At 38.5% G+C, this 21,656-nt stretch overlaps 1 protein-coding gene across 1 annotated transcript in view; it reads left to right on the plus strand.

Moving 5' to 3' along the window:
- LOC149818919 (EH domain-containing protein 1-like) overlaps positions 1–21,656 on the plus strand; it is a 74,499-nt gene that overhangs the window by 27,290 nt on the left and 25,553 nt on the right. Inside the window, exons 8-13 of the mRNA XM_089984399.1 lie at positions 17,936–18,049; positions 18,170–18,272; positions 18,365–18,414; positions 18,823–18,951; positions 19,037–19,288; positions 19,403–19,482. Coding sequence (XP_089840525.1) covers positions 17,936–18,049; positions 18,170–18,272; positions 18,365–18,414; positions 18,823–18,951; positions 19,037–19,288; positions 19,403–19,482 — 728 coding nt within the window. The remainder of the gene's footprint in view (positions 1–17,935; positions 18,050–18,169; positions 18,273–18,364; positions 18,415–18,822; positions 18,952–19,036; positions 19,289–19,402; positions 19,483–21,656) is intronic.

A 21,656-nucleotide genomic window follows, 5' to 3' on the forward strand; every position in this document is an offset into this window, starting at 1 on the left:
TTCGGAAGTTTTGGTAAACATAATAAAGTCCTCGTCATGACATGATACTCTGGTCCCAACCCACTCAAGGTTTGTTGCACCTTATCCTTTTCACTAACGAGACACCCCACAATAGCCAACTGATCCGTGATACCTTTCATTTTGTTCAGATATTCCATAATAGACATGGAGTCTTTCTTCAGCATTTGAAATTCTCGCTTGAGAAACATGATTCTCGCCTTAGATATCTGCGAATATGTTTGAACTAGCTTATCCCACAACTCTTTGGCCGAATAGTCATCAGGAATGGCTACAAGAACCTCCTGTGAGAGAGTTGAAGTGATATATGCCACTAACGATTGATCCCTTTTCATCCAAGTGACATATTCAAGATTCTTGAGAAGAACAATAGATTGCGCTCCTTTATCGTTCGTTCTTTCCTGCGAAGTGAATTCTGGAGGAGGTGTGACTGATCCATTCAAATGACCAGAGAGATCCTGACTCTTTATAAATGGAATAATCAGTCGCTTCCAGGTTAAAAAGTTGGTATTATTCAGTTTTTCAAAGACTAATTGGCCAAGAAAATTGGAAGAAAGTCCTGACTGTGGATGATGTGAATCCATTTGAATGCTTGGGAGAAGATTTGGACAGGGAAAGTAATGTTTGGAATGAGGATATTTTGTTTAACTTTGATCAGAAAAAAAAAACAATATTCAAATAGGAATGAAAACAAAAGATTAAAGATATGACTTCAGAACTGTGTATAGGAAAAGGTGAATCTGAAACACTGTTCAGATATAGAAGGTGAATGGAGAAAATAGACTTGGTTCGGCCTTGTTTAGATTGACGTGATGCAGATCACGTGAGAAAATAATAAGACAGTGCTCGGCTCAGCTTTAGCGTGAAAACATAGAATGTATAAAATAACAACAGTAATTTAATCAGAAACAAAGCAAGAAATTAAAGATGACAATAGGATGAGTTTCAGATTCACGTTAGAATAACTTGATAGAAATAAGAGTCTGTGTCGACAGATGGACACGATGGGAGGTATTAGAATAACTTGGAAGAGACAAAAAGGAGTAGAGGGACCTGTCGCTGAAGATGAGCCTTGCAGACTTCGCGCTATCGACGAGGAGAGGAGGTTGAGCAGACTGTCGACGAGGAGAAGAGGTCGACACTTCACGTTGATGGAGTCACGATGATGGAACAGACTGTCGACGAAGAGAGATCGACACTTCACGCTGATGGAGCAGACTGTCGACGAGGGCTGGAAATGAGGAGACGAGGGCACACTTCACGTTGATAGAGCAGATTGTCGACGAGGGCTGGAAACGAGGAGACGAGGGCTGGAAACGAAGGATAGAGTACGAGATTTCACATCCAGAAATTTACTGCTCTGATACCATGTTAGAAAAGAGCCTTCACGTTGTCTTCTGCAAGAGAGAGAAAAGAAGAGATGTTGGGAGAAGAGTCTATAGGGAAAAAGATGTCAGATGGGCTGCGTGTCTCATTCAATTGATTATATATTTAATGTACAATTCTAGGGTACGAAAATACCCTCTAATAAACTTTTAAATTACACTGTACAGAGATTGGATCTTGACCCGATCTGCTACATGAATCGGGTCGGGTTTGGGTCCAAAACCCAATGACGACTTCTTTTCAACTTTGTCATAGTAATTGATTGGATGCCTAGTTATGGCCATGATCCTAATTGTTTCTAAGATGAGCCAGATAATCTGATTCTGATTCATTGCCTTCCTTCTAGTCAAGTTCGCCTTAAGTGGATCACATTGTCTTGTGACAGTTGTGCATAAGATTGAATCAATTGGCTTTGACCTTGATGAGTTGATGATAGTTGGTGTATTCTCCTTTACTCTAGATTACACTCTTATTATCACAACATAACTTAGTGGGTCCTTGAACCTGAATCCTCATATCCTGTAACAGTTGATGAATCCACACAATTTCCATAGTTGTAGAAGTCATGGCTCGATATTTTGCTTCTGTGGATGACAGAGACACCTTTTGTTGTTTCTTGCATCTCCATGAGATCAGGGATTCACCTAAAAAATACAAGAGCCTGTAGTGGAGTGACGGTTATTTGGGTCACCTCCTCAATCGGAGTCAGTATATGCAATCAAATTTAATTCAGAGGATGAGGAAAAAAACTCCCTTGTTGATAGTTCCCCTTATGTATCTGACAACTCGGAGAACAACACTCATATGAACGGATGTAGGAGCATGCTGGAATTGGCTTGCAGTGTGCACGACATGTGAGATGTCTGGACTTGTGATGCTAAGATACATTAGAGACTCCACAAGTTGCCGGTAGGGGGTAGGATCCTTCAACGGAATCCCATCATCGATTTTTATCTTTGATCCCACAATTTTAGGAGTTTTACAAATTTTATCATCAGTAATACCAGATCTGTCAAGAATCTCACATGCAAGTTTAGTTTGAGACAAAAAATAGCCTCTATGAGAATAGGCTACCTCAATACTAAGAAAATAAGTTAGATACCCCAAATCTGACATTTCAAATCTTTCTTTCAAAGTGTTTTTAATACCTTTGATGCCCTTTATGTCACTACCTGTTATCAACATATCATCAACATAAAGTAGTAAAATCACAATACCTGCATCAGACCTTTTAACAAACAGAGCAATGCCAATGTAGCATGAAACAAACCCATTTTGAACCATTACTTCATTAAATCGATCATACCAAGCCTTAGGAGCTTGTTTTAAACCATAAAGAGCTTTTTGCAAACGAAAGACTTTTTCCTGTGGAACATCCAAGCCGGGAGGAGCATCCATATATACTTCTTCATTAAGCTCCCCGTTTAAGAAAACATTTTTGACATCCATTTGATAAATGTTCCAGTTTTTAATAGAGGCAATGGTGATTAAACACCTAACAGTGACCATTCGTGCAACAGGGGCAAAGGTTTCTTCGTAATCAATGTCGTATTCTTGACTATATCCTTTAGCGACAAGGCAAACTTTATATCTCTCAAGAGTGCCATCACTCTTGGTTTTGACTTTATAAACCCATCTACATCCTATAGATTTTTTTCCTTTTGGAAGATCTTGAAAAACCCAAGTTTTAGCTTTGTTGAGGGGTCTAAGCTCGTTATCCATGACGTCCCTTCACTCTATTCTTTCCTTAGCTTCTCCAAAATTTCTAGGTTCTTGGTAGGAGTGAATGGCACTAAGACATGCTCTATGCTTTGGAGAAAATGACTCATAGGATATAAATCTAGAAGGATTTTTCCTAGATCTTTCGGTTCTTCGAGATTGGTTAGAAGATTCACTAGGGTCACTATATTTTTCTATTGCACTTCTAAAGGTACTTTTATCTTTATGTGTATAGGTGATTGGTTCAACTATCATTTCTTCTTCATGTTGGATGGGTTGTGGAGTACTTTCACTTCTACCCTCATCCTCATTTACTTCATCATCACTAAAAAAAATTCCATTTCTAGATAATAGTTCAAACAAGAAAGAGTAATCGGCATTATCTTCATGAGCATTGTGTTCTTCAAAACCACTTATGTTCTCTAAAAAGGTCACGTTTCTTGAAACATATAGTTTGTCATTTCTAATATCATAACATCTAAAACCTTTCTGTGTTTTCGAATATCCCAAAAATGCACAAGGAATAGCTTTAGGAGATAATTTATCATTTTTGTCGGTGAGGACAAAACATTTACAACAAAAAAGTCTTAGTCTATTGTAGTCGGGTTCTTTTTTATATAAGATTTCAAAAGAGGTTATTTGGTTCAAATTTTTGGATGAAAGTCGATTTATGAGGTAAACCGATGCAAGAGCCGCTTCGGCCCAAAATCTTTTTGAATTTTTTTGAGAAATGAGTAAGGTTCTTGTAGTTTCTATTATATGTCTATGTTTTTGTTCGGTTAATCCATTTTGTTGAGGAGTTTTGTGACAAGACCTTTGATAAATAATTCCATTATTTTCAATGTAACTTTTGAAATCATTTGAAAGATATTCTCCCTCAGAATCGATTCTAAAAATTTGTAATTTACTATTAAATTGGTTTTATATCATCATATGACAAACCTTAAAGGTAGAGAACACCTCATGTTTATGCTTGAGGAAGTAGATCCAACTATATCTTGAAAAATCATCAACATAAATAACATAATATGAAAACCCTCTCTTAGACACAACAGGTACCGGTCCCCATACATCCGAATGCACAATTTCAAAAAGCTTAGTTGAAAACATAGTTCTTTGTTCAAAAGGTAAGCTTCTCATTTTATCAATAATACAATCATTATAATTGAAGTTGTCTTTACGTAAAGTTTTGGTAAAATGTAAATAAGAAAGCTTGACAATATTTGGATGCCCAAGGCGTTTATGCCAAACATTTATATCCTTATGTTGAGCAACATTACAAAAAGAGTGTTTTAGAATTTGAAGAAATTCCATAAAGTATAGATCTTCCTTCCTAGAGCTTTCCCCAATCAACTTTCCGGACCGACGATCCTGTATCCAACATTTATTTGATGAAAATTTGATATCACACTCATGATCCGATAGTTGAGAGACGGAAAGCAAATTTAAATTTAATTTTGGGATAAATCTAACTTTAGGAACAAAAAAACCTTGACTTTCAAAATCTCCAATTCATTTATTTCAAGAGAAGCCCCATCCGCCGTAAAAAACAAAAGAGTGAGAAATTTTGAGTATTTAGAAAGTGAAAAAACATTTGGAGTCATATGAAAGGGTGCACCCGAGTCTAAGAGCCAAAGAATCTTACCGGGAGGAGAGAAGGTGGATATGGCGGCTTCGGAAGTGGATCTCTTGAGGAGAGGTTGAAGAGCTTCCATTATTTGATTTAGAGATAATGTAACATTGTTGGAAGTTGACGGTCCTTCCTCCTTGTATTGTTGGAAAGTTGTAGACATAGCCACCATCTTTTTCCATTTAGGACTTACCGGTTTAATGTGACCCGGTTCTTTGCAAAAGTGATATATGATTTTGCTATTATCTTTTCTTTCATATTGTCCACCATTTTCTCTTCCTCCTTGATTTTTGTTGAAGTGAAGGGGTTTATATGGTTTGACATTATTCCCCGGTCTAGAGATGACATAAGCACCCTCATCTTCATCTTTAGAGGAAACAACCAACACACTTTGATTGGTTTTATTCACTCCCAATCGAGTTTCTTCTCCACTTAGCTTGGTAAGTACATCTTCCAACGGAGGCGAAGAGAAAGAAGACAAGAGAGAGGACCTAGTTTGCTCGAATTTGGGTCTAAGCTCGTTTAAAAAGTTGAAGAAGTGATCCTCTTCAAGTTGTTTAGCCCTTAATTCAATAGCCTCTCCACTCCATTTAGGTTCTTGAAGAGCAAGTTCATCCCAAACGGTGGATAGCTCGGCAAAATATTCTCTAACAGACATTTCTCCTTGTTGAAGGGTTAATGCCTTCTTTTGGAGGTAATATTTATGGGACAAATCTCTCGAAGTATACATTCTTTCAAGATATTCCCATACTTGAAAGGCTTTCTTGAACTTCAAAATATTGGCATTTATTTTCGTTTCAATGGAACCATGAGAGAATTTTGTAGTTTTTCATCTTCCATTCTTCATGTCTTTTGTTATATTCTTCAAAAGCTTTTTCTCTCTCTTCGCCATCAAGAACCTTTATTTCACCCTTATCAATAATGGTGATCTTAGGTTCGGGTTCGGGAATGGTTCCTTTAACATATCCCCAAAGACCTTTTCCCTTAACATGAGCCTCCATAATACCGGCCCAAACATGGTAGTTGGAGCCATTTAATTTGAAACAAAGTGAAAAGTGGGACTCTTTCTCACCCATTAGAGATAGAAGAATGCTGAATATATACGTACCACAAAGGATTCTTAAGTCTTTCTTGTCGTAAGAATCTTCCAAAATATTGACGGAAGAGAAGTCCCTACTTCAATCACCAAGAAGCCAAAGGCACGCTTTACGGGACACTTTGAAAAAGACGAAGAATCACACAATCTTCAATCTCCAACCTTGCTCTAATACCATGTAAAAATATCTCAAAAGAGATAGTGCTAAATACGCACAACCACCGCAAAGGGAGAGGTGCACAAAGGCACAAGAACACTTAGAACAATGCACACAAAGGTACAAAAAGAGAACCCAAATGCAAAAATATAAAGAATTTTATTGAACAAGTTGGAAAACAATGCTCCAAGCATTGAATGATTTTACAATAGGGGTTCAACCCCTTTTATAGAGGAGAGGAAGCCTGAGGAGAGGAAGCCTTGGAGGGGCTTGAAAGAAACGAAAATACCCCTTTGAACATGTTAATATACATATACACTAATTGGGTCTGGACCCGATCCAATATATAAATGGATCGGGTCAGACATTTACACCGAGATGACTTCTTTTCAGCCTCCCTCAAGTTGTGCATGGTGCTGAACCATGTACAACTTGCTTTTCAGAAACCAAAATCTGTCCTTCGTCAACCCTTTAGTGAGAATGTCAGCAACTTGTTTTTCAGTTGGCACATACATAGGCTCAATCTCTTTATCTTCAACCTTTTTTCTAATAAAATGTTGATCTATTTCAATGTGCTTTGCTCGACTATGGTGGATGGGATTGAAGGACATGTTGATGGCACTTTGATTGTCACACAACAACAGTGACCGAGCAATCAGTTCTCCCATTTCTGTCAGATGTCTTATCCATGTAGCCTCGGCAGTGGCAGTGGCCATGGATCTGTATTCAGCCTCAGTGCTCGATCTAGCAACCGCCTTTTGTTTTCTACTACTCCAGGATATCAAGTTTGGCCCAATGAAGCTGCAATAACCGGATACTGATCGTCGTTTGTCTGGATCACCCGCCCAATCAGCATCAGCATAGGTGACGATCTCATGGCCCCCGCCTGGATCTAATTCCCTTTTCTTGTATACCAGCCCATCACCAATTGTACCCTTCAGGTAACGAAGTATACGTTTGACTGCCTCCATATGTGGCATATGAGGTTCATGCATAAACTGGGATACCTGATTAACCGAATATACTATATCAGGTCTAGTAAAAGTCAGATATTGCAACATGCCAACTAAGCTGCGATACTTAGTGGGATCTTCATATATGTCCCCTTCTTTTGAACTCAGTTTCTGATGAATGACACTTGGAGTTGTCAACGGCTTACAATCCGTCATGCCTGCTCTGCTGAGAATGTCCAACGTGTATTTGTGCTGAGTAAGGGTGAGTGTATCATTTCTTTTATCAACTTCTACCCCAAGAAAATATCGCAGCTCTCCCAAATCTTTCATCTTAAATCTCTGATTTAATAACTTCTTCACCTTCTCAATGTGACTTTTACAGTTCCCTGTGATGATGATGTCATCTACATATATTAATAGTAAAGTAGTGACTCCTTGTTCATTGTGAATAAATAATGAGTGATCCAGAAGGGACCGAGAGAAGCCATGCCTTTGTATCTCTAGAGAAAAACTGTCGAACCAGGAACGAGAGGCTTGTTTCAAACCATAAAGTGCTCTCTTTAACTTGCATACATATTCTTTGGCTTCTCGTTCTGCATATCCAGTGGGTTGTTCCATGTAAACTTCTTCTTTTAAATCCCCGTGCAGAAAAGCATTTTTTACATCCAGTTGGCTCAAGGTCCATCCATATTTAATGGCTAGACCCAACACAATGCGAATGGTCCCCATTTTAACTACAGGACTGAATGTTTCATCGAAGTCTTGGCCTTCCTCTTGTGTAAATCCCTTGGCTACAAGTCTAGCCTTATATCTTTCAATGCTCCCGTCTAATTTATACTTTATCTTGTACACCCATTTTGACCCAACAACATTTCTGTTTTGTGGCCTGGGTACAATCTCCCATGTTCCACATTCATGTAGAGCTTCCATTTCTTCATTCATGGCTTCTACCCATCTTCTAGAACTCGCAGCTTGATAGAACATGAGGGGCTCTTCCTCTTTACTTATGGATGTCAAGAACAACTGAAAATCCAATGAAATTTTTTTATAACTTATCCACCTGTCAAGTGGATGTCGAATCCGTGAGGATCTTCTGATATCCATTGTCTCTGAAGATGGATCTGTACTCGTACAAGAGACGAATGAGGGCTCTTTCTCTCGCCGGGTGTACACAATACCTTTATACCTTGTTGGTTCCAAGACATGTGGAACAGTTTCTTCCGTTTGAGTTCTATTTGCTGATTCCTCATGGGTTTCCTTCTGACTGCAATTTTCTGGACAGTCTACTTTACCATTTGAAAAGAGTTCTGAACTTAACCATGGGTAGTATATCTCAATGTTGGGGCTTGAGTTATCAGTATGAAGGGTTGAATTAGCATCCTGAGCATCAAAGTTCATCTCATCGAAAATTACATTCCTTGATACCTTGACACGCCTACTCAGAGGATCATAGCACCTGTACCCTTTGTAGTTTTCTGCATATCCTATAAACCTGCATTTTAAGGCTTTATCTTGGAACTTGTGTCTGAGTGAGCTGTCAATGTGAACATAGCAAACAGACCCAAACACACGTAATGCATGGTAATCAGGTTGTATGCCAAAAAGAGAGAAATATGGTGACTTATTTTCTAAGATACTCATGGGCAATCGATTTATCACATGGACTGTGGAGTGAAATGCCTCAGTCCATAATGATACAGGAAGATTGCTCCCGTGCATCATGCTCATTGCAGTCTCTATAATATGTCGATGCTTCCTCTCAGCAATCCCATTTTGTTGAGGTGTATGCGGGCAAGACACTCTTCTCTTTATCCCATTATGTTGAAGGAAACCAACAAAGTCATTCGAGGAGAATTCACCTCCTCCATCACACTGGAAATTGAGAATGTTGGTAGAGAAATGATTTTGAACAAAAGAATGAAATCTTTGGAACAATCCAAAAACTTCTGATTTGTGCTTCATAAAAAATATCCAAGTATAACGTGAGTAACTATCAATGAAAATAAGATAGTATTTACTGCCAGAAAGGGAAGTAATTGGGGCAGGACCCCAGACATCTGAACAAATGACCTCAAATGGCCTTGAAGCTCTTTTATTGATGGAAGCAAATGGTAAGACATGACTCTTACATAAAAGACAACTAGAACACTTTGTATCAACGACCTCTGAACTGAGACTAGACTTAGGAATAAAATTATTCAAGACAAGTTTTTCAATAAAATGATGACCATAATGGCCAAGACGACTATGCCAAAGTCTTGGCTTATTACATTCAGAAATATTAAATATGAAATCAGAATAAAAAAATTCACGTTGGTGAGGCTTCAAGGATGAATAGTCGGAATGAATGGAGGAAGGATCTTCTTGAAAGATATACATGTTGCCCCATCGTTTTCCTTCAGCGAATGTCTTCCTCGTGCGAAGATCCTTGACATAAACAGAAGAGGGAGTAAATTCAACTGAAGCATTGGCATCATCAACGAGTTTTGAGACAGAAACAATGTTCTTTTGAATATTAGGTGCATGGATGACACTTGGAAGTTTAAGAGATGACTTTGACATTGGTATAATGACATTTTCAGTATGTGAGATTGAGTGATGAGATCCATCTCCTGTGACTATGCTATTCTTACCAACATAAGGAGTAAGAGTCAAGAGTTTACCTGCATCACCTCTGACATGAGTAGCTGCTCCAGAGTCGACATACCAAATTCCTTTATCATTTTGCTTCATATTCAATCCTGCCAAGGCTGCCAACAACAACTCCTTTACTTCGCCATCCTTCCTAGACTCTGCTTGTGGAGTTTTCCCTTTGTTTTGAGGATTAAACCAACAATTTGCTTTAATGTGTCCTTTCTTGTTGCATAGAAAACAAGTGGGAATGGGTCTTTGTCCTTGTATATTGGGTGTCGGAAGTATGCCACGACCTCCATAGGTGTTTCTCCCTTGGCCTCCTTTTCCTCGAAAAGAACTTCCTCTTCCTCGGCCATAATTCATTCCCATGGCCAGCACATCTTGTGTTCCTGAATTCCCATGAGAATCTTCAGAAGATCCTTTCAGAGTCATCTCATATTGCAATAATTTCGCACGAAGATCTTCAAACTTTGGAAGTTCTGGTAAACATAATAAGGTAGTCGTCATAACATGATAGTCTGACCCCAATCCACTCAAGGTTTGTTGTACTTTATCCTTTTCACTGACAAGACACCCAACAACAACCTGCTGGTCCGTGATGCCTTTCATTTTGTTTAAGTATTCCATAACAGACATGGAATCTTTCTTCAGCATTTGGAACTCTCGCTTAAGATACATAATTCTTGCCTCAGAAATTTGTGAATACGTCCGAACTAACTCATCCCACAGTTCCTTAGACGAACAATCATCAGGAAGAGCAATGAGAACTTCCTGTGAGAGAGTTGAAGTGATGTAGGCCACTAACGATTGATCCCTCTTCATCCAAATAACATATGCTGGGTTCTTAAGAAGAACAACAGATTGTTCTCCTTTATCGTCCGCCTTTTCCTGTGAAAGGAATTCCGGAGGCGGTGGAACAGATCCATCCAGATGACCAGAGAGGTCTTGACTCTTTATAAATGGAATGATCTGTCTTTTCCAGGTTAAAAAATTGGAGTTATTCAATTTTTCAGAGACTAGCTGACCGAGAAAGCTTGAGGACAGGCATGACTGTCCATAAGAGGAATCCATGGAAACCTGGTCTGACACTTAGGTATAGATCAGCAGAAATGGGAGATACAGCAGTTCCAAAACCCACGAAAACACCAGTTTTAGAATCACGAACAAAATATTTTTTTTTATCACAGCCGAGATCTCGGCTGGCAGGGCACTCGGCGTGAATACTTCCAGAAAAGGTCGATTCCCAGAAGCCACAAACTTTTCAGAATCACGAACTCAGAGACATATATTTCAGAATCACGAACTCAGAGAAAACAAAAATTTTCACACAGCACAAAGACTTCCAGAAGTCACGAAACAGCAATTTCAGAATCACGAACTCAGAAATATCTTTTTTCAGAATCACGAATTCAGCGTGAATGCTTCCAGAAAGGGTAGATTTCCAGAACCCACGAAGCAGCAGTTTCAGAATCACGAACTCGGAGATGTATATTTCAGAATCACGAACTCACCGTGAATATTTCCAGAGAGGATCAATTTAAAATCATGAACTCACCGTGAAGAGGGTCGATATCACGAACTCACCGTGAAGAGGGTCGATATCACGAACTCACCTTGAAAAAGCTTTTGTCTTTTACCGTGAGATCGAGCCACCGAGAAACGAAAACAGTTCTTCAGGCACAGTCGTCACGCTGCTCTGATACCATGAAAGAAAAGAGCCTTCGAGCTCACGTTGCTTGTCACAGAGAAAGAGAGAGAGAGAGGAGAGAGAGAGAGAAGAGAGAGAGGTTTTAGAGAAAGGGGTTCAGTCGATCATCGGCTGACCCTATCGATCTATTTAATGTATTAAGAAAATAAAAACTAGGGTACGAAAATACCCCTTTGAACATGTTAATATACATATACACTAATTGGGTCTGGACCCGATCCAATATATAAATGGATCGGGTCAGACATTTACACCGAGATGACTTCTTTTCAGGGCTCCCACTAGTCGTTGGAGCCCCTCCAACGGTTAGAAATCTAACCGTTGGAGGGGTCCAACGACTAGTGTTGGACCCCCCTCCAAGGTTGACTAAGTCAACAAATGAAAAAGGAAAAAGAAAAGAGAAAGAAAAAGAAAAAAAGGAAAAGAAGAAAAGGAAAAAGAAATAAATTACAAACATATTTACAAATGTCAATATGCGTAAAATAGAACAAAAGACAAAAATACCACTAGGGGTTACATGAAGGGAAAATATATTTATATATATATATATATAACAATAGATACATATACATATATGTATGATACATATTGTAATGAAGTGCCGGATGAAGTCTCCAAGAGCAAAACAAGAGAGCACGCACATACACAAATAGCCACTAATGGGCAAAAGAACAACTCAACCACTTAAAGTGGTAAGGCACCCAAGAGAAGAGGAAAAATATATATTCCACTCAAAAGGCTTCAAAGAAGCATTCTTTACAATGGGGAGAAACCCCTTTATTTATTGACAAAAGAGGAGGCCTTGGAAGGGCTCCCAGAGGGACGTTGGAGCCCTTCCAACGGTCATAAATATGACCGTTGGATGCTTCAACGTCCTCCTAGGTGGGGCCCATTCCAAGGTGGAAATGAAAAAGAATAAAGAAAATAAAAAAGAAAGAAAAAAGGAAATAAAGAAAAAGGAGAAAAATTACAATATGCGATAAGAAGTAAAAAGACTGTTTTACCCCTATATGGGTCTATTTACAAAAGATATAAATATATATATATATTTATATATGTAGATAGACACATAGACATATATATAATTAATATATATATGTGTATGTGTCGTGATCTATATATATAAATATATATATGTACAACATATTTTAACACCCCCCCTCAAACACACGGTGAGATCACCGAGAGTTTGCTAAGGAGAAAGAAGAAACGAGGCGATGGCAAAGCTTTGGTGAAGAAGTCCGCCAACTAGTACTCGGTTGGAACATAAGGCAATTGAATGGTGCCTCGTAGGAACTCATCACGAACATAATGGCAATCCATCTCAATGTGCTTTGTTCTTTCATGAAAGGTGTGATTGCTGGCAATGTAGATAGAGCTCTTGTTGTCGTAGCACAGCTTTGAGGGAGTTGAGAATGAGACTCCCATATCTTTAAGCAAACTTCTTAACCATACAATCTCCGTGGTGGTAGTGGCCATCGCACGATACTCTACTTCAGTAGAAGAGAGTGAAACTTTCTGTTGCTTCTTACACCTCCAAGAGATAAGTGACTCTCCAAGAAACACACAATACCCTGTGGTAGAAATACGATCATCGGGGTTACCACCCCAATCAGAGTCAGTATAAGCAAGTAAAGTAAGAGGTGAAGAAGAGGGTAAGAATAATCCTTTTGTTATGGTGCCTTTCAAATATCTGATAATTCTCATGACAGCAGTCATGTGAATGGTGGAGGGAGCAGTCTGAAATTGACTTGCACTATGAACTGCATGAGAAATATCGGGCCTAGTGATGGATAAGTATGTGAGCGACCCAATCAATTGACGATAAGGTGTGGGATCAGCTAAAGGAGTGCCATCACTGGCTCTCATCTTGGCATTGATTATTTCTGGCGTCTCCACCTTCTTGTCATCAGTCAGTCCAGACCTGTCAATAATGTCAGAGGCAAGCTTCATCTGAGAGAGGACATACCCTTTGGGAGAGTATGCAACTTCAATACCTAAAAAATATCTTAGATAACCAAGATCAGACATATCAAAATTTTCTTTGAGAATATTCTTAATAAGGTTAATACCTCTCTTAGCATTACCTGTGATAATCATGTCATCAACATATAATAACAGAATTGTAATGTGATCATTAGAATTTTTAACAAACAAAGCAATATCAGTATAACATGAGGAGAAACCATTATCAAGAACTACTTTGCTAAAAAGATCATACCAAGCTTTAGGTGCTTGTTTAAGACCATAGAGAGCTTTATTTAACTTTAGAATATTTCCTTTACCAATTTCAAGACCTGGCGGAGGATCCATAAGCACTTCTTCATATAAATTTCCATTTAAAAAAGCATTTTTAACGTCAAGTTGATATATAGGCCATTGTTTAATGGAGGCTAAGGCAATTAAAGTTCGCACACTAGTCATCCTAGCTACGAGAGCAAAGGTTTCTTCATAATCAATTCCATATTCTTGGGCATAGCCTTTTGCAACCAAACGAGCTTTGTATCTTTCAAGAGATCCATCACACTTGGTTTTAACTTTATATACCCATCTACACCCAATTGCCTTTTTTCCTAATGGTTGGGGAATAATACTCCAAGTTTGAGCTTTGTTAAGAGCCTCTAATTCAACTTTCATTGCTTCAATCCAATGTGGATGATCTTTAGCTTTTTTAAAGGAAGTAGGCTCATGATATGAATGAATTAACATGAGACAAGCCCTATAATTAGGTGAGAAAGATTCATAAGATACAAATTTTTGTGGAGGTCTACTATTACGAGAAGATCTCCTAGGTGCATTAATAGGTTCTTCTAATGAGAGATCTTGAGAATATCTTTCAAGAGCCGGTTGATGTTCAATTCCTGACCGCCGGGTATAAACATTCATTTCATTAGGATTCTCAACTTGAGAATCATTACCATGTTGGAGTATATCATTATGATGGGAGATGCCATCACAAGTATTATCGCAAGTACTTGCATCTGGTGTTTCAATTCTAGGAGCAAGATCAAATAGGAAGGAATAGTCAAGGTTTTCTCTAGATGTGTGAATATCAAATCCATTTTGTTCTTCAAGAAAGTTTACATTTCTTGATATATAGAGTTTATTATTTCGAGTGTCATAGCATCTATAACCTTTTTGATTTTCACCATATCCAATGAATGCACATTCAATAGCTTTAGGTGATAGTTTATCTTGTCCTTGAACAAGCACAAAACATTTACATCCGAATATCCTTAATCTATTAAAATCTGGAGTAATTTTGAATAATTTTTCAAAAGGTGATACATTTTTTAAAGAAGCAGAGGGCATACGATTGATTAAATATGTTGCGGTAAGAAGAGCTTCGGCCCAAAAGTTTTTAGGAACATTTTTAGAAACAAGAAGTGTTCTTGTAGTTTCAATTAAATGTCTATGTTTTCTTTCTGCAAGATCATTTTGTTGTGGGGTTTTAGGACAAGATCGTTGATGTAAAATTCCATTTGTTTTGAAATAATTTTGAAAATCTTTAGACATGTATTCTCCTCCAGAGTCGGATCTAAATATAGCTATATTGTTTTGAAATTGGTTTTGAATAAGAATATGAAATTCTTTAAAATTATTAAAGACATCGGATTTGTTTTTAATAATGTATACCCATGTATATCTAGTAAAGTCATCAACAAAACTAACATAGTAGGAGTAGCCTCCCTTGGACAGAACGGGTGCCGGTCCCCATACATCGGAATGCACAAGTTCAAAAGGTCTTTTTGACACAAAATTACTATGAGAATATGGAAGCGAATGAATTTTTCCAAGGATACAATCATTGCATGTGAATGTATTTGTATTACAAAATTTTTCCAAAAAAGGAAAGAGATACAATTTAGAAACACTAGGATGTCCAAGTCTTTTATGCCAAGTCTCAATATCTTTGGATTGAACATGATTACAAAATGATTTGGTTGGCAATGACAAAAAATCCATATAATAAAGATCCCCTCTTCTATGGCCTTGCCCAATCCGCTTCCCGGACCGGAGATCCTGCACATAGCAATGGGTAGGTGAAAAAGTGACATTACATTCAAAATCGGTAATTTGGGAAACGGAAAATAGATTTAAATTAAGTTTTGGAATAATTCGAATTTTGGGAACAAAAAATTCTTTGTTTTCATTATAAGTTTTCTCAAGATTCCCAATGCCTTCAACATCCAAGGATGTTCCATCGGCAGTGGAGACAAAAGATTTAAATTTGTTGAGACTTGTTTTTGATAAGAGTGATGCATTCGGAGTCATATGAAAGGAGGCACCCGAATCAAGAATCCAAGAGGTCATACCTGGGAAGGAGGAGATAGCGGCGCCGGAAGTGGATGGTGTAGAGGAAAACTGAGAGGAGCTCATCTTCATGAATTGTTGAAGAGTTTCGGTAAGATGAGCAAGAGACTCTTTTATGTCACCATCTTTCTTTGAATCTTCATTTGGAGGAGCTTCACCAACGGAGGCCACCTTCTTTTTAAATCTTGGGCAATCTGGACGAATATGGCCCGGTTCATTACAATTATGGCAAATGATTTTCCTTCCTCCACCACCATTATTTTTGAAAAAATGAGGTGGTTTGTATGGCCTTACATTGTTGCCGGGTCTAGATACGGCATGAACTTCATCAACATCTCGTTTTAATGCCAAACGAGTCTCTTATTGACATAAGTCGGCCAAAATATCACTTAGAGGAGTAGAGGCCCTGTGGAGAAGGGATCCTCTAAGTTGCTCAAATTTGGGGCGAAGCCCATGAATAAATTGGAAAAATCTTTCTTTTTCCATTTGCTCTTGCCTCATAGCAATAGCACTACCTTCCCATTGGGGTTCGAGAAGGACAAGTTCATCCCATAAAGAAGATAGGGCTATAGTAGTCCCTAATACTTATATCTCCTTGTTTGGTAGCTCTTACCTTTTCTTGTAGAAAGAAATGCCTAGCAAGGTCTCTTTGAGTGTACATGCCTTTCATAAAGAACCAAGCTTCATTAGCCTTCTTGAATTTGGCGAGATTTGCACAAATCTTTAATTCAACATTGTTCATGAACCATGCTAAAATTTTAGCATGCTCACTTTCCCAATCTTCTAATTTAGAAGAGTAATCAAGAATAGCCTTCTCTTTTTCCTCTTCGTTCAAAGCTTTTTCCTCATTACCTTCAAACTTAGTCAACTTCAATTGTGGTTCCGGAATGGTTCCACATACATAACCCCAAAGTTTTTTACCTTTGAGATTGTTTTCCATAGCGGCCGCCCACATGCGATAATTGGTCCCATCCAATTTGAATGAGAGGTCGATTTTTGCATCCTTGTTGGCCATTTGTAGAAGAGGAATATAAATGCACGAGAGAGAAGGATATTACTTGTCAAAAGAAGATCCGATGAAGCTTTATCAACCAAGGCTCTGATACCATGTAATGAAGTGCCGGATGAAGTCTCCAAGAGCAAAACAAGAGAGCACGCACATACACAAATAGCCACTAATGGGCAAAAGAACAACTCAACCACTTAAAGTGGTAAGGCACCCAAGAGAAGAGGAAAAATATATATTCCACTCAAAAGGCTTCAAAGAAGCATTCTTTACAATGGGGAGAAACCCCTTTATTTATAGACAAAAGAGGAGGCCTTGGAAGGGCTCCTAGAGGGGCGTTGGAGCCCTTCCAACGGTCATAAATATGACCGTTGGATGCTCCAACGTCCTCCTAGGTGGGGCCCATTCCAAGGTGGAAATGAAAAAGAATAAAGAAAATAAAAAAGAAAGAAAAAAGGAAATAAAGAAAAAGGAGAAAAATTACAATATGCGATAAGAAGTAAAAAGACTGTTTTACCCCTATATGGGTCTATTTACAAAAGATATAAATATATATATATTTATATATGTAGATAGACACATAGACATATATATAATTAATATATATATATGTGTATGTGTCGTGATCTATATATATAAATATATATATGTACAACATATTTTAACACATATATGTCTCTCGTTACATGCATATAAAAATATATGTACATAGGAGATACAATTTAACAAGTTGTGCATAAGATTGAATCAATTGGCTTTGACATAGATGAGTTGATGATAGCTGGTGTATTCTCTTTACTCTAGATTTTACTTGTTGCAGTTGAATTTTTGGCCAGTTCTCCCACCTAACTATGATGTTATATCATTTATACACCACTTAGGATGTGTGGTCTTAAATAGGTGACATTCTCATTGGTTGGCTAGCTGGTGAAGAGATGAATATTTTGATTGTTCGGCTAATCTTCCCATGCATGTATTCTCTTCTACAGTTTCATTGTATGACCAAAATACATTTACAATTTTAAACTTGCCTTGCCTGCATTATTAAGGGATTGTTTTACATATTTGGATTTCTGAACCTTGAGCCTACTTTTTTTGTGTTTTGTCTGAACTAATAATACTCTTTTTGTTTATGCTTCTATTCTTAATTCACACTGTTGAAAACTATTAGAAATACTTCATCTAACGGTTTTGTATGCACGAACACATGGACACTGATATGCACTTGTGCGGACACATGGAATGTTTGTTTGTTTCCTTGTAAAATAGCATCTATTATGCATTTCCTCAGTTTATTATTTTATGCGTGTTCAGGTCCCCTTAAGCTCAGTTACATCCATCATTGATGGCTTGAAGAAATTATATATTGAGAAGCTTAAACCACTTGAAGTGACATATCATTTCAATGATTTTGTTTCTCCTTTGCTGGTGAGTAGAATTGCCATTGATTGTTGTTTATGCTTGTTCTTGAGGCACATACAGATTCAGACATGTTTAATCTTCTTATAAAAATTTATCTGAAATGTTAGTATCTGTTGTTTTTGCAAGACAAACAGTGACTTTGATGCAAGGCCCATGGTTATGCTGTTGGGCCAGTATTCTACAGGAAAGACAACATTCATCAAACACTTACTTAGGGGCAGCTATCCTGGTAAAGTGGATTCATCGCCTTGATCTACTTCAGTAACCCTTTTTTGTATGGATGCCAATGTCAGTCTTCTCACAGTATTACTATGTATACAGGAGCGCACATTGGGCCAGAGCCTACAACTGATCGTTTTGTTGTTGTTATGGTAGTCCCTTATGCTCAATTTTATGCCAATAATATATGATAAATTATATTCAAAATATACATAATTAATTGAAGATGCAAAGACAGTTCATGTCATGAGGTCAAAAGATAAAGAAAATGACCTTTGCTGGAAATTGGGAGGCCTTAACTGAAATGAACCTTGGAAACAAGGTGTAAAGGAAGATTGCACCAAGTTCAGTCGACAAGACATGCTTAAAAAATTAATGTGATACAGTCTGCCCCCTTTTTTGGTCCTAATGTACATTGTTAATATATAATATGATATTATCACCATTCTTGTTCTTTTCTTGGATACGTTCAGGCACTCTGCTATTTCATGTTATTGGCCACATCTTGTTTGCATAAGCATAACATGTTTTTAATCTTTAACAAATGCTATTATTTGCAGTCAGGGCCAGATGAAAGAAGCATTCCTGGCAATACCATCGCAGTACAGGCAGACATGCCTTTCAGTGGCCTGACAACTTTTGGGACTGCCTTTTTGTCCAAATTTGAATGCTCTCAAATGCCTCATCATGTAAGAGTATTTAGATTCTTATTATTTGTTCTTTGGGAAAACCCCATGGAAGCCTAACCTTCTCTATTTTTCTTATATTTTGAAGCTGCTAGAGAACATAACATTTGTTGACACGCCAGGAGTACTTTCAGGCGAAAAACAACGAACTCAACGTAGCTATGATTTTACTGGTGTTACATCATGGTTTGCTGCAAAATGTGACTTGATTTTACTTTTATTTGATCCTCACAAACTTGATATTAGTGATGAATTCAAGCGTGTGATTGGATCCTTGCGTGGCCATGATGATAAGATACGTGTGGTTCTCAACAAGGCAGACCAGGTTGACACGCAGCAGGTATTGTTTCTTCTCTTTGGTTCTTACAGACGGTACTATATTCATTTGAAACAAAATTAACAAACATCATTTACATTCAATCTATGTTTTGTGCTGGTGGATTTCAATTTGTAGTTGATGAGAGTATATGGAGCATTGATGTGGTCGCTGGGAAAAGTGTTGAATACTCCGGAGGTCATGCGAGTATATATTGGGTATGATATAAGTCCTTTGAAGCAATTTTGTTTTTAAGCCAAAGTTACAATCTAATTTGTAATACTTAGATGTCTCAGTTTTCTATCCTGGGAATATTCTTTTGGGATTATGTAGTTAATTATTTTATTTTTTCAATAATTGTTACTTTTTATCTTCTCATCTTCATTAGGTTTTAAACAATGATACAACAATTTTTGGTCTCTTCCGAGATTCTCTGTGCTCAATGTTGCATCAGATTGGAGAGGTGAATTCATCACATCTCATCTATGAGCTCTTTGGAGTGATTCTGGTTGAGATAGGGGGTTTTCTGAGGAACTGATATTACCCTGTCTAGATGGTGTAATATGTCAGTAAGACTGTCTTTGCCTTAAGGAAAAAGGTCTGCCTCGAGGCAAGCCATGGGCGTTTCACTTGCCTCACACAGAGGCATAAAATATAATGAGGACCAAGCCTTATCTCATGGAGGCTTGCTCAACTGCATACATTGTTAAAACAACACTTGTATTTGTCATGAAGGTATTTGTGTCTTTTCTCATGCTGGACACAAGTTATATTATTTATTTGTGTAAGAGGGCATTTTTGTAACACAAGAAAATAGATCAATATGAAAGGACGTGACCTAAGGGCTGAGGGCATGATGTATTGACTTCTCTCCATCCTTTCTAGTATTCTTCTATTCATCTCCTCCTCCCTACCTGTGAGACTTGCAGGGCATGTATCCTGAGGCGATCACTGTCATGCTATGTCACACAGACTCGGCTAGAAGGTCGACGCATCCGTGTCGACTCGCCCTGACACGGGTGCGGACACGGGGCAGACTCAGTGAACGCACCGGGGTCGAGTCCGTCCACTTTATAGACTCAGTCAACTTTGACCGAGCCTATTGTTGTCCATATTTAAAATTTATTTTGGATCCAAAATGTTTATCGGGGTCGAACCCTAAAGAGGCTACGCAGGGGGAGGGGCTTACGACAGACCCCTCCCCGCCGATCTTTCCCTCTCCCCCAGCCGTCCCTCGCTCCTCGTCCCCTTTAGTCTCGTCGGCGACCTAGACCCTGGCGACCGTAGCCACAGGCGATGCCAACCACCGACGACCCCAACCACCGGTCCTCTCAGGTATGTCCTCCTCCCTCTTCCGTTCTTCTTCCTCTTCGTCCGGCAGGGGGCGGAGCCCCCTGCCTCGTTCGTGTTTTCCAGCAGGGGCCGGAGGACCCTGCCTGAGTTTATTTTCTGGTAGGGGGCTCCCCTGCCTCAAATTTGTTTTCCGGCAAGGGGCTGCCCCTGCGTCAGATCTGTTTTCCGGTAGGGGGCTCCGCCCTCTGCCTCGTTCGTGTTTTTCGGCAGGGGGCTCCCTTGCCTCAGATCTGTTTTCCTGCAGGGGGCTGCCCCCTGCGTTAGATCTGTTTTTCGGTAGAGGGCTCCGCCCCCTGCCTCGATTTATTTTTCATACTTTCAACATGGACTACCTCGACCCTGTTCTTCCCTCTAATTCAGACGATGAGGTAGATTTATGATAAGTTTTGTTGTTATCGCACTCCCAAGCTTCTTTATATGTTATATTTTGGTAAGTTTTTGTTGTTACTTCAATAGAATTACTTTTTTATTTTTGCTTTAAAATTTATAATCTTATTATTAATTTTTATACATATATATAGCCAAGTCTCCGTGTCCAAAATTTTTGAAATTGTGCCGCACCCGCACCCGCACCCGCACCCATGTGACATAGCTGTCATGGTATTAGAGCAGGGAAGGGATAAGACCTTGTCAAATCAAGGCTGCTGAACATCCCATACTGCTTTCCTCACATTGAATCCTTTGTAGTTCGCATCTCTCTTTTGTTTTCCCTTTTTCCATAAAACCTTAATCTTCTTATTTCTTTTCTTTCTATTCTTCCCATATTTTCTATTATTTCCTCTCTTTTATCTTTCTTTTAATTCCCCCAATATCGATATCCTCTTTTGTTGTTTCCTTTTGTCTACCTGTATTATTTTCTGTTGCAGCCCAGCAAGATCTGCCACATACTCTTTTGATATTGTGCCTCAAAAAAAAGGAATATCCCAAAAAAAGGGGAATGATTAGAACAGTTCTGATGTGCTGAGATATGGATCTGACAAAAAAAGACAAAAAAGGAAGAGGAGGTAACATCAGCAGTCTCATCGGCCTGTGTCTTGCT

The sequence above is a fragment of the Nuphar pumila genome, chromosome 13 (assembly GCF_984573655.1).
Source record: "Nuphar pumila chromosome 13, dmNupPumi1.hap1.1, whole genome shotgun sequence".
Lineage (NCBI taxonomy): Eukaryota > Viridiplantae > Streptophyta > Magnoliopsida > Nymphaeales > Nymphaeaceae > Nuphar > Nuphar pumila.